At 37.1% G+C, this 17,541-nt stretch overlaps 1 protein-coding gene across 1 annotated transcript in view; it reads left to right on the top strand.

The window, feature by feature from the left end:
- LOC145665057 (DNA excision repair protein ERCC-6-like) overlaps positions 1-17,541 on the top strand; it is a 63,125-nt gene that overhangs the window by 33,356 nt on the left and 12,228 nt on the right. The window contains exons 11-17 of the mRNA XM_081732310.1: positions 4,709-4,836; positions 6,458-6,615; positions 7,296-7,493; positions 9,261-9,377; positions 12,517-12,693; positions 14,652-14,789; positions 16,783-16,893. Coding sequence (XP_081588436.1) covers positions 4,709-4,836; positions 6,458-6,615; positions 7,296-7,493; positions 9,261-9,377; positions 12,517-12,693; positions 14,652-14,789; positions 16,783-16,893 — 1,027 coding nt within the window. The remainder of the gene's footprint in view (positions 1-4,708; positions 4,837-6,457; positions 6,616-7,295; positions 7,494-9,260; positions 9,378-12,516; positions 12,694-14,651; positions 14,790-16,782; positions 16,894-17,541) is intronic.

Genomic DNA, 17,541 nt, shown 5'->3' with positions numbered 1-17,541 from the left:
GAGAAGTGGCGGCCAGCGACCCTATTATTATTTATTTTTAATTTTACACACGTCACTGATAAGCTCGTTTAGCATGTCACGATGGACGTGATTGTTACTGTAATGATAAACCGACTCATCGGCCTTAACAGTATGGTGCAGGAAATCATCCGCATCATAGCGCTTAGCCCATTTATTTCTTCTTGTGTTTTTCAGTCAATATCCACATGCGCACACTTCTTTGCACCTCAAGTATTGTGTTTCAGTTTCGTAAAATATGATCCTCAACATTTTGGTAGTCAGGCTATGATGCAGCTTTCATGTTCGACAGTGGTTCTCGCGTATGTAGGATTTCCAAGTATTTTTAAGTAGGTAATGCCGATCGATTTCCCCTTCATGTAAAGTATGGCAGGGTTCCTACTGGTCAGGAAGTGAGGGAAAACTCAGGGAAAATGATGCAGGTCAGGAAAATTCAGGTAAAAAGACTGGAAATCGGGGAGATTTTATAAAATCTGTTTTTTTGTAACAGCAATTGTACACCAATTTCAGCTTAGCCAACCATTAATGATCACAGTATGAAATGTTGCTCAGATTTTTATGGGTGGTAAATGGAATGTACGTATGAGCAATTGATTATTTGTCTCTATAGAATAAATGTTCTCATATATAAATATTCACCGTTATTTATTCCTTATTTATACAAAGAGTATTCAAAAAGTTTTGCACAGTGGTCTCTATTTTTTTTTTTTTTATTTGTTGCAGGAGGAGAATGAATTTTTTTTGTGAGCATACTTGGAACATTTAGCTATAAGTTGGTATATAAAAGTATTTTCTTTTATTTACAAGTAAGCCATAATGGATCGTGAAGTAGGTGTCAGGTTGCGACAACGGTTGGTGATGGAGTTCCTCTTCAAGACCGGCGATGATTCTGCCACATCGATTCACAGGAAGTTGCTCCCTGTTTATGGGGAGGACACATTGGATCGCAGCAGTATCCAGCGATGGTTGCAGATGTTTAAAGAATGTGATTTCTCTCTACTGGACAATCCACGATGCGGTAGACCATCAACTGTAGTGAGTCATGTGAATAAGGAGACCATTAATCAAATCATCCAAAATGACAGATGTGTGACGACACGACAGCTTGCTGAAATGACTGGTTTGTCATTGGATAGTGTGGTATCAGTGGTACAGTCTTTAGGGTACAGAAAAATCTGTGCACGTTGGATGCCTAGATTATTGACAAGAGAAATGAAAAAGATGAGAAAGGATGTGTGCGAGGGTCTCATGACGACTTTTACTGAAGAGTGAAAACAGTGTTTTGACGGCGTCATTACCCAGGATGAAACATGGTTGTTTTTGTCCGAACCTGAGAGCAAAACACGTCTGAAGGCCCACCTGCTTGGTGAAACATTTGATAGTGAGAAAGATCTTATTTCCTGTGTCAAGCGATGCACAGTGGTTCAGGACGAGCAAAAAGCTGGCCAAAACCCAATTTTTGAAAATTGCGTTAGAATGACACTGGTTTAGTATATGGGTTACGAAATATCCATACTTTCCTACATACAAATAATGAACACGAGTAACATGTAACGTGTGAGTTAGAAAGAGTGAAAGTTAACCATTGTGGACATATCTGTGAAATAGCTGTCAAATAGAGTATTTGTCATTCAAGTTCATGGTTTGGTATCTGAGAATATGTGGTTACAAGAAACATTTGTTGTATATGACACCAACATACCTCTTAAGCACTGCAACTGTCCAAAGTGGTTACGCAGTATCTTCCATATCTACGTTCCCTCGAACAAAATATGTTAATGTGACAAAATCTACTTTCCTTTACCAAAAGGTCCACAAAACTACAGAGATTTAGTATAGTGCCCAGCGTTCCCCAGCAGAGTTATTGAAATGGCCTGAAAAAATAATCCATGATGAATTGTTTTTCAGAAAGTTTACGTGCGAATATGTGCGAATTCGTGAAATACGTGTTCCTTTGTGATTGTGTGTAGTGACAGGACACTGAAATTAATTATTCCTACTTTTTAAGTGCAGGACATCTGTAGTTCATAATGATGCTGAGACGCATCCAGATCAATGCGAAAATGAGAGAAATGTAAGGACGTTGTCAAAGGGAACAAACGCGGCATGTCCAGACCTGGGTTTTGACGTAATTGGACCTTGGTGATCACCCAGCCCACGTTAGTGAAGACATTCGACGAATTGTTTCCAGGTTTTGCAGCCAAATGTGCCAAAAACTGTATAAGAGTAGCAGAAACCATGACATCTTCCTAAAGACACATACAGAATGGCTTGATGAAGAACTGACATTTAAATTCCGGAGACAGATGGAACATCGATCAAATCCTGGCGGTTGTTCATCGAAGGATTTCAGAGAATCTATTGACAGAACTAAACGGAGGAAAGCGGAAGATTTACGAGCATCTGCAGGTACGTCGGAACTGACTTTTTCTGCCAAAATGAGGCTTCGGGCATCAGAACAACAAGATGCAGAAAAAGTACTTCGTGAGGTGACAGAAACAACTTCGACTAGAGTTCGTTAGATGAGACAAGCGTTTAGGAGCGCAAAGGACTAGAGCATTTTACCCAAACCGTGCACCAAAGAAAGGGCGCTTGCATTGCTTCTCGATCGTAAGTTAACCAAAAGCCAATACAACTGTCTACATATTAGTGCCAAAACATGCAACTCAGACATTTATCCAAGTTATCACCAATTACTCGAGGCTAAGAAAGTTGTTACCCGTCAGATGAGAGTATTACTGTTTCAGATGTCAGTGCAGAAATTAAATCGCAGGCTTTATTGTAGAAAAAAGTTGAATGAGTCCAGTGCATCGAACAGCAGATTCAAGATCACCTATCAACTGTGAATGTCAGTGGATTCCAATTTACTGTGCATCACGAGCTCATTCTCACCATGGTAGATGTGAAAGTTGTAATGCACTCCTGAACAACAAATCTCTTCAAAACTGTTATTTTTGCAAAGCATCTCCCAAAGAAATGAACGATTTAGAGAGAGTTTCTATGAAAGACGTAGACACATCCACATTTCTCTTTGGATTGTCAGTGTTACATGCGTACATACGATTTTTTTCAGTACCTCCTTTATATTGTATATAGACTCGATTTCAAGACACGGCAAGTTCGAATGAAACACAAGGAACTATTGAAATCACGAAAACATGAGTTTTGGAATCAGTTTAGAGAAAATATAGGCCTTAATGTGATAGACCCAAAGCAGAAGGCCGTGGAACAAGCAAAGATGGGAACACTGCTAGAAGATGTTTTGCGGACTCGCACGGATCTTCGCAAACAATGGGGAGATCTGAACAACTGATTATACGTTTTTCGGTGATACTATCTGTAATCAATTCTGGACTTGATATTGATCCCAACGCCTTTGACAGTTATGCACTGGAGACGAACTCGTTGTTCATCTTTACAGTTGGTTCTATGTGTCTGCTAGTGTCCATAAAATTCTTGTTCATGGATCGGCTACAGAATGCCATTTTACCAATAGTTCAGTTTTCTGAAGAGGCACAATAGGGACGGAATAAAGACTTACGAACATTTCGGAAAGATCACTCACGCAAATTCTCTCGCACTATTACGAATCAGGATATGCTGCATATCATCCCTATTACATCTGATCCCTTTCTTTTGCGTATTAGGCACATGACTACCGGGAAGAAAAGACGTTGCTTGTCACGTAAAGGACGACTGCTGTTAAAGACGTCGGAGCGTGGAGCAGAAGGGGCCAACGCGGCATCCAGCAACCAAAAGAATGAAGGCATTCCATTTTCATTCAGCGATATTGACAGTGATGATTGACATACAAATGTGGTTGACAAAATCAATTCTCGTTTTTCATTTGTGTGTGTGAGTGTAATGAAGACTTGTATGTGTCAGTGTAGTGCAGATTTTTATGTGTGAGTGTACTGATGTAATGTATACCAATACGCAGTACTTTATCAGTATTTACAAACATTTCCTACTAACTCTCTCCTGCAGATAAATCTAGTGCAACCGAACGATGAACGTGTTCGTTAATTCTTAGTACTATAAATATACAATTTCCACATATTTGAGGCATTAGAAGCATTTTGTACATTGTTATAAACGGTTATAGGTTTTGGCCAGGTTTTTGATCGTTCTGAACCACTGTGCGATGGTGTAAAAGTCAATCTCCAGAATTTTACTAAAGTGCATTTACATCATGGAAAGAACGTTGGACCAGATGCGTCACAGCTGATGGAGGCTGCATTGAGAGGCTCAGTGTATAGCTAAATGTTCCAAGTATGTTCACAAAAAATTTCATTCTCCTCCTGCAACAAATAAAAAAAAATGAGACCACTGTGCAAATTTTTTGAACGTCCTTTGTATGTCAACATCAACCGACGCCTGTCATGAAAGTTAGGGAATTTCCTGCCAAAGGTCAGGGAGAAGTCATGAAAATAGATTTCTCTAGATCAGTAGGAACCTGTATGGTAACCCAAAATGCTTCAGTAAGTCCTCTTAATTAATTGTATTGTATTTTTAACGCAACATTAGGCAATTCTTGTATCCTTAAAATTTTGGAAGTGTGATTTCCCCCCCTTTCTTTCTTTCTTCTATTATTATTATGGGCATTGAAAAGAAAATTGCTGTGTCTTTACGAATCAGAAAAGCACTTCTAAGATAATAGGATTTTTTTTCTTTCTTTCTTTCTTTAAAGGTTCCGAGGTTTGGGTCCTACTATAATTGTTTGTCCAACGACAGTGATGCATCAATGGGTGAAAGAATTCCATCATTGGTGGCCCCCATTCCGAGTGGCTGTGCTTCACGAATCAGGATCGTTCAATGGTAAGTCTTCTATATTACTTCTAGTAGGCTGTTGGTTTCTACTCTAACAGATAGTCCGGGATATACACTATCGTAGAAACACCCAAGGCTTGCGTTAAGCTGTTTTCAGAATTTATATAAAGCTGTTAAGGATTATGTGCTAATATGTTCAGCTTAACGAGTCTGAAAACTTTACTGATTCTTAATTGAGTAATCAATAAGTTATTTATCGAACATGGTGATAAATTTACTAATGTTTTAACTTTATTATTGAACGTTAAGAGTTCTTGCTTCGCGATCAGGATTCCCGGCTTGGAATGCTGTGACTGACTATCTGGACTAAACGTTATTCCAGATTTTTTTCTTAGTCCTATTATGTGACTGATGAACCGTTTAAGTCGTACATCTCGTTGTGTCAGTTGCCAAGGCTGTGACTTTAGCGAACCTATCAAATCATTTTGAGACTACAAAATCAAATTATATCTGCATTGTGAGCGCAGTAAAAAATGTCTATTCAACAAAATTTTAAATTGAAAGATAATATTACAACTTTTAATCGTCTCAGCTACAACTCAGATATGATGTCTATACTTGATGAACAGTGCTTTCAAAATATTACATTTCTATGCCAGATGTATATATATAACTTATTGAGTGCGTCACAACTTTAGCTGTTTTGGCAGGTCATCGTTTAGCTGAGTACCGACTTCGTAGATCAGCAGCATACAATGAGGTCTTAAGGGACTGAGGGGCCGCGGTGCTCAGTGGTGGAGCGTTCACCTTTGGTGCATGGGATCCTTTGTTCGAACCCAGATCGCACCAAGGGAACTTTGGTAGACAAGCACAGTTGGCATGGTTTTCTCGAGTTCTCCCGTTTCCTCCCACCCTTCATTCCACCATTTTCATTCATTTCTCCTCATTACCGACCTTTAGCCTAGCCAGCATAACTGTGAAACGTAAAACTTTTTTTTTTTTTTTTTTTTAAAGGGACTAAGTAACGTATAGATGAAAAGGAACACACCACACCCTGTTTACTTCTTGAGTTCAATAAAAGTTCAACTACTGTGGCTGCAGGCTGCCACAATATCTGCATGTGTATGGCCCAGATGCAAGAAAGAATGGAGGCAAGCTGTAAAGATCAACCATGGTCTGGATGTCCAGCATTCGAAGAGGAGTTTAGCTAAGCCAGACACAACCTGAAGCGTAACGTAGCGAAATTAGCGGATACTCTCCGTGTACATAGGACAGTGGTCAAAAGAAACTCAAAGATCTGAATTTCATCAGAATATTTATTTATTTATCACTCTATTTCCCTGTCACTCTCTTGGTTGATCGTATTCCTGAAGATTTCATTTCTTAATTTAATATTTCTTTCTCTTTTTTGAGAATGCTCCTTACGAATCCTATCTGTTGCGTGGATTCTGCTTGGTATGAATGACTCAGGAATCAATTACCTGAATTTCAAAATATTTGATAGGTACTGCTATCCCTCTTTGTTATACTTTCAGGGATACTACCATATTGTAACATTGACTGAGAAGAGTGCAGCAAAATTTCCTTTGTAGGACGTTTGTTTATAAGATCGTTTTATATTGAAAATGTGTTTACTGTAACATTTAACGTCTTTTAATTTTATGTGCAGGTGCTCGAGACGCTTTGATTCGAAATATGAATAAGAACAAAGGAATTCTGATCACTTCGTACGTTGGAGTTGTTCAGCACCAGGAAACGTTGTTGAAGCATGATTGGCATTACATCATTTTGGACGAAGGACACAAGATTCGGAATCCTGATGCTCAGGTACTTTTCCAGCTACATTTATAACTGATAAAAGTCGTTGCCGCTTACCGATCATTAGTTCTGGAGATGAATCAGTCAACTTGCCTTGTATTAGAGAAACTAAGTTGTATGAGCATAGCAGAAACACGCGTGTAATGGAACATCGCAGTTAACTAATTATAATTTCAGACCTAGTTTTAATCTTCCTATTAATACCAACATTAAAAAAAAAATAATTAGAAAACATTACAGATTCCAAAGAGGACAGACCAGAAATTTCAGAATTTCTTAACGTTTATTTCAACATGAACACAATGTCATTCGATACTTTACTACCGTGAATGAAACGCAGAACTGAAAAATTTGGTGAAGATTGCTAAAACGGCCTGGAAGGAGTGTTGTAACAAGATATCTCAAATAGAATCAAAAACATTAGCTCACGTGGCTCAGTTATAATGCATGCCAAATCAGATAAGTCTTTGATAGTGTAAAAGCGCACTGTTCATGTGAATGGTCATTTACAAAGTGTATCAGTACTTGAAATGCAATTCTTAACTTTTTATACCTTTACTATGGGAATAGGATTTATCTCGTCTGTCCCTTACAGGGCTGCGTCAGTATTATCGATGACAATTACATTAAAATTCTGATTCCAAGATATTCCAGGCAAGATAAACTTTGTGATTGGAACTCTATTGCAGGTGACGCTGGCCGTGAAACAGTTCCGCACTCCGTACCGCTTGATTCTGTCTGGCTCTCCAATGCAGAACAATCTCAAAGAACTTTGGTCTCTCTTCGACTTCATCTTCCCTGGGAAATTGGGCACTTTGCCCGTGTTTTTGGCTGAATTTGCGGTACCAATCACTCAAGGAGGCTATGCAAATGCGTCACAAGTGCAGGTACGTTGATATGAAAATAGTAGTTATAATATTTATTGATTTTTTCTTTTCTTTCTGTCTTTTTTTTTTTTTTTAATTAAAACTGTTGGAACAATATTGATTCAGCTAATGTGTGTGTGTTTTCTTGATTTTAAAGAACTCAAAATCGGACCAATAACGAAACGCGTACTAATCCTTTAAAACTTTCCGATTCACAAAGGTATTTAAGTAAAAGAACGGATCTTTCAATATCACATAATTTGGTATTGATTACAGTATTTTCCAAACTCTACGAGGGTCGTGGTGACTCAGTGGTAGAGCGTTCACCTCTGGTGCATGGGGTCCCTGATTCGATCCCAGCTCGCGCCAATTGAACTTTGTGGTGGACAAACACCGTGTGCATGGGTTTCCTCGGGATCTCCCGTTTCCTCCTACTTTTTTAATTCCATCATTTCAATCATTTCTCATCATCACCATCTGCTTTAGCCTACCCGGCATGGCCGTGGGACGTAAAACCTAAAGATTTAATTCCATTTTTTTCCAAACACTTGAATTAAACTAAGATGTAGAAACTCTCCTATAAGAAATGTTCCCACGGATACATATTCCCAGAAATATTCGACCCTTATAAATTCTGAAAATATTTTACTAAAATCAATTAACTTTGTATTATTTAGTTATACGATCGTAATAAGTGTGGAAACAAATACACAATTGTAACGATTTCAACTTTATATACTGATACCTTGCAAAAAAGTTTCGTTTCGACTTTTTTGATTCGAAACAGCACAGCCACGTCATTAGAAATACTATTTTTTTTTTCCGGTTAGTTTTAACTAGAAATTATTTCTGTTTTATTTCAGCTTTAGTTTCGTTAGCACAAGTCCTGCTAACTTCTTCAGGCTGATTTTTCAAAGGTTCGTTGACTGCTAATGTATTCCATCCTATTTTATGTCTTAACTGAGTTATAAAAGCAACAATGCTAAAATAACTAAAAGAATCAAAATATTGCATAGAATAAGCATGAAGTTGTATATATTAACATAATATAAATTATTCGTCCTAAATTAAATTGCTGAGCTTATGTCAGCGTTTAGTTAAGCGTTTGCTCTACTTCTGGTGCTGTGTGGTGTTATCAGTTTAAGTTTAATTTGAAGGGGAGAAATAAGGAACAATATAGTTTGTAGAACTGTAGAAGATAAAGATAATGGTGCCAATCGAAATAGTTCGAAATGGCTTATGAGTTGTGTGAAGGCAAGGCTCTGAACTTTCAAGACTTAACACACATATAGAAGATGCAGTCAGCGCCATCTTCCAGCTGCATTTAATGGAGACTGGGTGATCTCCATTTATCTCCGACACTCGAACTCAGGCCATGCGGTTCCTAGGTAGATTACTTCACTATGACTTTTTTGTAGAACTGCAGCTGGCGATTTATATAATTATATAGCGCAGAATTCGAAGTTTGCTTTCTGTTACAGTTTCATGTGCATGCTGAAATAGCAAATATGAAGATGCATATTTTCACAAAAGTCGTGTTGTGCAGATATTAATATTTAAAGTGATGCCACCTGGGCATATCGAGTGGCGACGATCCCTGTTCATAAGCACAGCCAAGTCATTCATGTATTATTGTCTGTTAACTGTTTATGAAACTAGTCTTTGAAACTTTTTCTTGATTAATCTATACATAATGATTCAACATTGCTCTGGAATTTAAGTGCAACAAGTTTACACGTTTTACTGTGTATATTCCCGTTCGTAATAAATGTTTGTATGTGCCCATAGGTTGCTACAGCATATAGATGTGCCACTGTCCTCAAAGATACCATAAGTCCATATTTGCTTCGAAGGATGAAGGAGGATGTAAAACTTCATGTGAAGCTGCCCAGTAAAAGTGAACAGGTAAATACTTAATGATTGTTGCGTACTATTTTGCCACTAGATATTAATTGATAAGTTTCCCGACTTTGATGTTCTTTGTTTTGGTGTTGTTTCAAAAATCGTAAAAGAGCGGCTAACGTGTTGCTATTTCTCTTAAAACTAACGTAACTTAGTTTTATATCAAGTTGTTGTTCTTCCCTTCTTAGTAATGATAATAATAATAATAATAATAATAATAATAATAATAATAATAATAATAATAATAATAATAATAATAATAACTATGTCCTATGGAACCCGGAGGTTCAATGCCGCGTTCACAAAAACCTTCCACTGACTTATATCTTCAGCCAACTGGATCCAGTTTCTACTTTGTATTACTATTTCTGCGAGATCCATCTTAATATTGTCCTTCATCTGCGCCTACGTCTTTCTAATGGTCGTTTTGCGATTGGTCTTTCAGTCAAGATTTTGAAAGCGTTTCTGCTTTCTTCCATCTTAGCTACATGACCTGCCCACCTAAGCCTCCTAGACTTGGTGACCCTAACAATGTTTGGTAAACCGTATAAATTATGTAGTTCCTCGTTATGAAGTTTCCGCCATTCCCGTTCCTCCTAAGTCTGTATATTCATCACAGGATCTTGTTCTCGAATACTTTCAGTCTGTGTTCTTCTCTCAGAGTAAGCGACCATGTTTCGCAACCGAACGTTTTATATATTTTAAGCTTCAAACTCCTCGACAGAATTCGCGACGACAAGAGATTTTGAACTGAATAATAACGAATTTCCTGCTTCTACTCGACATTTAATTTCTTCGTGAATATGATTTTCGTCTGTTAACATTGATCCTAGATATTTAAAAGTATCCACTTTATCAAAAGTATTATTCGATATTTTAACGTACCTATAATTTGCAGTATTACGATCCCGACGAATTTCCATGTATTTAGTTTTCTCTGCATTTACTTCTAAACCCATGTCCCTGCAAGTGTTTAATAAGATCTCTACATTTCTTTCTACTGTTCTCCTATCATCTCTAATAATAATAATAATAATAATAATAATAATAATAATAATAATATTGTGGTAAAGAATGGTACGTCCATTGGGTAAATGTCCTATCAATAAATCCTTTCTAGAATTACTTCAGATGTATGATCATGTATTTTCAGTACAAGTTTCTGCAGCACATACAGCTCACTCATATTCCACTTAGATATAATTATTATTATGTTTTCTACCTTTCAGCAGGTCCTTGGTCTAGGTTGTTTTTTTTAGATTTAGGCCTGGAATGTTTCTTCCACGTTTTTCGGTCTTCATCTTTCCCTTTTAACTCCCAATATTTTCTTCTGTTTCTCAAATCATCGATCAGTTGTGTTCTTCCTATTCCTCTCTTTCCTTCTATGGCGGTATGAAAAAGACAATTTCTTCGCAAGATGTGTCCAATCCAATTGGCCTTTCTACGAAGGATGGTGGATAGAAATGTCCTCTTCTCTCCTATCCGTTTTAAAACATCGTTTGTAGCCCTCTCTGTCCATTTAATCTTCTCCATCTTCCTCCAACACCATATTTCAAAGCTCTCTAAATATTTCTTCTCTAACTTTCGTAATGTCCAAGTCTATGAACCATACAGTCCAATGCTCCATATATAGCACTTGACCAACTTCTTCTTAAGTCCAATATTGAGCCTGCTAGTTAAGAGTAATCTTTTCTTGTTGAATGCTTCTTTGGCTATGGCAATTGTTGACCTGATCTCTGGTGCAGTAAGCGTCTCTCGTCAAAATACTTCCCAGATATTTGAAATGGTCGACCTCTTCAAGTTCTCTTGGTTCTACTCTGACCCGTACGGCGCGTTTCCTCGGGATATTCTCATGACTTTTAGGTATAAAGGTCTTTATTTCTTACCCTGGGTTTTGGAATACTGCTTCCCATCGTTATAAAGTGATCTGCATAAGGTCCCTCCTGGGCTCACCATGATAAGAAGAATTGTCCATTTCATGACAGTAACGCCTTTAAGACAGACCTATTCCCTTGTGGTTCTTGTTAAAATACAACAGACACAGAAAGGTAAATCACTGTACTACTTTTAAAAAAGCATACCTAAATTACTGAATTATAAATTAAGTGACCAAGTATCTTTTTATTAGCTATATGTTGATTGTGAAATTTACTGTCGATATCCAGTTGCATTCAAATTACGCACATGGAACGCAGTAATCGACAAAAACAAAGTAGGTATATTAAACTGAGTTTACAATATACAGCGTGGTCTAGAAGTGGGCGTACCTCTAATTGTTATTTTCTGACGGTTTGGGCGCAGAATTCAGCTGTGTTACGACATGGATGGTGATCATACCTATGTTTATGACTTTTAAGACTCCAAGATAACTGTGTACAGACATTCTACCATAACTAACACTATATTGTTGAAACTAACGGGGGGTACGCCCACTTCTGGACCACCCTGTACAATTGTCGCAGACCGTACTCAATATTTATCTTCATGCTTACGTAACAATGTGGTTTCAACTGAAACTATTATTCTCTGTCATAACTAAATGCAATAATGATTTTACGAGGGCAGTGATAGAGCTATTAGCTCTGATACGATGGGTTCCTAATTCGATCCTTAGCCGGGTGGGGGAGGTGGCTCAATGATAGAGCGCTTACCTCTGGTGCGTAGAGTCCCTGATTCTATCCCCGGCCAACTAAGTTTGTGGTGTACAACATCGGTTTTCTCGGGGCACTCCTGTTTCCTCCCATGTTCTCATTCCACTATCATCATTCAGTTGCTTTGATGATGGTCTTCCTTAGCCTAACAGGCATAATCGTGGGACGTTAAACTGAAATTGTTTCGTTTGATTTCATTTTCGGTCCTCCGCCGTACAAGTTTTTATTAGGCATCAGGTGATCTCCGTAGACATTTTCGAGGTTTTCCGTTTTCTTCTACATTCTCATTTTACCAGTGCTTTCATAATTATTCACTTCTATTAATTCTTTAGCCTAAAGGGCATATCTGTGGAATGTAAGACTAGAAGTTTTACTTTCATTTTATTTCAGTAGCGGTCTAACGTTTTTGTAATGACGTCATCGCCACCACCAACAACGATAGTTATGCTTCTTACGAAGAGAAATTGTGAAGCAAGCTGTTATCATTTCAGGTGTTGTTCTGCCGTTTGACTGATGAGCAGCGTATGCATTACCAGGGCTATTTGGACTCCGGAGAAGTACAAAGGATTTTGGACGGTCGCATGATGGTGTTCGTTGGACTGATAAACCTACGCAAAATATGTAATCATCCTGATCTGTACTCAGGTGGACCAAAGCTTCTCAGAGGGGTAAGTGAGTTACGATAATAATCTTACCTCTCAATCTCTTAATAATTCACACTTATGCTAATAGTTGTACTTGATACCACTAATAGATGTCGCTAGAGTGCGAGAAATTTGCACACAAGCCAAAAGCTTTGGGGGAACAACTAGTATTTATAATATGTTTTGGTAAAGCAAATCACTTTTCTTAATATTTAATGGTCCTACCTTAATCTGAAGTTAGATAATTTACCCGGACAGTTTCAGTATTCTTTGTCACTTTCTGCAGTAACTTATTAAATTACTAAACAGGACACATTGCTAGGTTCTTCCATCTTATTGAAGTATTCTGAATGATGTAACAGATTTGATTTTACGCAAATTATACTATATATAATAAAGTGAAGCTTTGTTACATTGTGTTTGAGTAATTACTGTCTTGTCTAATATTTCAACCATTTCCTTTGCCGTCACCCTTCTCAGGGTAGTATTTTCGCACTTGTCTGTAATAAATAACGGTTAGAAATGGGTAGTATTGCCAGAGGAATTGATTCTTATTAAAATCAGTAAATTATAGCAATATATATATATATATATATATATATATATATATATATATATATATATATATATATATATATATATATTGCTATAATTTACTGATTTTCAGGGTGGTAGGTAACTCCACCGACAAACTTTGGGAGGCGATTCCTTATACGAAATGAAAGAAAAAAGTTCTACTAAAGATGGCTCGAAAAATGCCTCCTTTCAGAGTTATGATCCATTGAAAATTCGAAAAATCATTTTTCAAAACTCCCTAACTTAGAAACTATAGGACCTATCCCAAGCGGTTTAAGGAATTACACAAGAACTGATATACGTTCTAAATATCCATGTTTCAGAATTCACCGGTACCAGCGGAACGAACGCATCATTAGTACTTAAAGGAGTATCCCTATGCTTCAACTTCCTTTTCACAGATCCTTTCACCGATAACGGAAGATGGTAGAAGTGGTAGAGCGTTTACCTCCTGTGCATGGGGTCCTTGGTTCAGTCCCAGCTCATGGTAAGTGAGCTTTGTGGTGGACAAACACTGTGTGCGTGGGTTTTCTCGGGGTTTTCCCGTTTCCTCCCACTTTCTTCATTCCACCATTTCATTCATTTCTCATCATCACAGTCTCCTTTAGCCTAACCGGCATAACCGTTGGAGGCGTAAAATTCAAAGATTTCTTTTCATGTGCATTTTTCCAAAAATATACTTGATCACGAATGTCTAACCACACCTTGTTTTGGACGAGTCTGCTCTTTCTCACCGTTCTTAAGGCTTGGGCGCGAAGAATCAAGTCGCAGCAACGTCACCTTTACCTACAGCTTGGCGCTCACACGTGATATACTCTCCTGCCATGGTGACATAACTACAGGCGGGGAACTATCATTGGTTGCCGATTGATAGGCAATGGCATTGGTTGCTAAGCACGAGCGTCTATGCAGCGAAACAAGTAACAATGCTATGGGATGCTAAACAGAACAGTTTTTAATCTTCATAGGAAATAGCAGCATTTTTAAACAATAATAATTAAATTTCCTGAAAATATAATATGTGTAGAAACAGTGCAAAAAAGTTTAGACTGGAATCCATGTCAAAACCTATTTCTCTATTTCTTTGAGAAGTGTTATTTCTCGTGATACCTGTCAACAGACAAACGGACGGACGAATACAACCGTTCCACTTCCCATAATTATACATAGCATAGTTTGGAAGGAAAGAGCCACGTAGAACAGGTATCTTCTCTTATGAATTCGTTCCTTTTATTACTCAATGGTTTTTAGTGTTTGTTCTTTCTTTTTTAATCATTTTGACCAAGGCTTCATGTGAAAACACTAAAGTAGTGTAAGGAATTATAAATGGTATGATTGTTGTATATGAAACAAGAAAAATCCAACAACTTTAGGATGTGTGATCATTTACTCATTTGTTTCCTCAGGACAGAGAAGAAGATTTACCAGAAGAAGAGCGCTATGGGTATTGGAAGAAGTCTGGGAAAATGATAGTTGTGGAAGCGTTGCTTAAGATTTGGAAGAAGCAAGGACATAGGGTGTTGCTCTTCACTCAGAGTAAACAGGTAAAACAAAACAAAACTAAACTATGACAAAAAGCAATAGTTATAAGAAATAATAGTTTTTTTAAAAAAATATTAAAGTTATGTAGGCGTATGAGAGGATGATTTAAATTAACAAAAAAATGTTTACTTACCAATAAATCCTGCGGTGGGGAAACTAAACAGTTATTCCCAAAGAAGCACAAACTTGGATAGGAATTCCGTATTTTTAACAATTATCCACAAAAATTCAGCGTATTCTTGCAAAGCATAACATATCTGCTTCCAGTATCCCCCGAAAAGTTTAGAAAAAGGTCTTACCGGATTTAAAAGTTATTTTGTTGACCCACTAAACAAGTCAGCTGTTATCGTGCTCAATGTGAATATGACTTCTCATATATAGGCCAAACACCCGAATTAAAGAACATATTAGACAATCAAATAAGTCACAAGAAGAGGACATGTCGGGATTGGCGCTTCAGTTAAAACGACATACACGCAAGGTAAAGCAAGTTAATGTGATAGGTTCAGCAAAAACAAAGAAACAGCAGGAGATTTAAGAATCACTTTTTATTCACAAATATAAACTGGCTTTAAATCTGGATATTGGCAATATTGATAGAATCTGGTTACCTACCTTTGATATATTTTTTGGAACTGGCAATAGTGCCGCAACATAGACATCACGCTTTCTTCAACTCAGCTCATTCTTTCTCGCTGTGCTCTGCTTATGGTATTCTGGCATACATCCTTTGTGTTATATTTATTGATTTTATGTATTCCTTTTCCTTCATTTATTTCTTTCATCCGTTTTTATCCTTGTTACCCTCCCACTGAGGACGGAACTAGCTTGTTGTTCCGAAACGTATGTAAAGTGTTTCGTTTTTTGACGAGAGGATTTATTGGTAAGTAACCAAATTTTTGTTAAGTTTTTTTAAAATGTTTTTACAACATTATTGTGTATCTTCAACGTTTTTATTCAGATTTTCTTTCGTTGGCGTATAGAAGTATTAGTTAGTTCTTGTGTGTGGTGATATCAGGAATGTTTTTTTTTTTTTTTTTTTTTTTTTTTCAATATTAGGTATAGAGATCCATTGTCCATACTGAATTTCTTCAGTGTATTTTTGTTCATAAGAAGTTATGACTCGAAATGCCACTGCGAACTTCGTAACGTCTTCGACGAAAGTGGAATATTCCTTTTTTGCAATTATTATTTTTTTCACCGGATTGATCGTGTTTTTCTTACGGACCGTCATGAAGTATTGTTGCACTATAAGAGTAAATGTATACTATTATACCAAGTGGTGCACGGGAAACTAATTCCTTCAAGCACATATCAGTTGTTACATACATGGATATTATTGTATACACACACACACACACACACACACACATATATATATATATAAGTTAATTTTGTTGTGAAAGCAAGGAATAAGGAAACATTTTTGGAAATACATATCGTAAGGGAGTTCTTTTTTTTTGGGAGAGGGGGAGGGAGCAAGAATAGTGTGTTCTATGAATGCCTAACATACTACCAAGAGCCTAATGCTGCGTTCGCCGCCAACCCAGACATCTGACGTGTTTTCAGGTGTTTTTATTATTTTGATAACTATCTGTAGATTGGAAGTGCTGCGTATAAAGATGCTTAAACGACAATTGCTTTTTCATTGAATTCACTCAGTGTAACAATTTGCTTTGTTATACGTGGAGTATGTTGTTTTCAACGTCTCAAAGCTGTTTAAAACTACCTGAGCCCGTAAAATGTAAAAGTAAAAACGTCTTTCGCCATGTAGTGGCTACCGTATCGAACTACTATGAGAACGCTAGAATATTAAGTAACAAGTTTTCTGTGAAATTCATTGGCAGTGTTCTAGTATTTTATTTAACCCGATGCAAAGAGAAGGCAACGAAGTCGGTACTTTGTGTCTAGAATTGTATTGCCAGTTATCATCAACATTCAGCTATAATACTGCTGATTTTTCTTGCGCCTTAATTAGTGTCATTTCCATTGCAGATGATGTGTATTTTGGAACTGTTCATTCAGAAGCAAGGCTATAGCTACATGAAGTTAGATGGCACCACATCTATCGGTGGGAGACAACCATTAATTAACAAATTTAATCAGGTACGGTAATGTTCATCCACAAGAGATTTGATAGGAAGGGAACAGCAACAGTATTCTAGCCGTGGTAATTAATGTAGTGTGTTTCCTGGGGCTACCAGTTTAAATTAAGATTTCTCCAATTATTTAGTAAATGTAATGCTATTGCAACGTGTCCATTCGTGGCGCAGATAATTTACGCTAATTACGCATAATATGGGGGCAGTTGGATACGTTCGCCTTGATATATGTAAATTATTAAAATTATTATCATAGAAAATGTTAAGAACGTAAGTTGAAAAACATAAATAAAACAAGGAAATTAGATTAGGCTACATTCCAAATCTGGTACTGAGGTCTCTCAGTGTTTCTGAATAGTACATATATATTAACAGAGGAACTGTTCTGATGAGAACATTAATCGGATGTTAGGAGTCAGATTTATTCGCTAATCCATTGGTATTAATGAAATACAGGATTGTACTCACGAATATCTTGATAGTCGGAGACGACGATGATTATTATATCACAATTTTAAACAGACCAACTCTAAATTTTTCTAAATTTACATATATCGGTCCAAGAATCCTCTTTTCCTGAAACGATGGCTTGATGTTTTTCTTCCGTTTAGTTGGCAAAGGTTTTCCTGGTTACGTTAATTGTCCAACTCAA

The sequence above is a fragment of the Thermobia domestica genome, chromosome 11, assembly GCF_964235325.1.
Source record: "Thermobia domestica chromosome 11, izTheDome1.hap1.1, whole genome shotgun sequence".
NCBI lineage: Eukaryota > Metazoa > Arthropoda > Insecta > Zygentoma > Lepismatidae > Thermobia > Thermobia domestica.
This window is presented reverse-complemented; position numbering and strand designations above follow the sequence as displayed.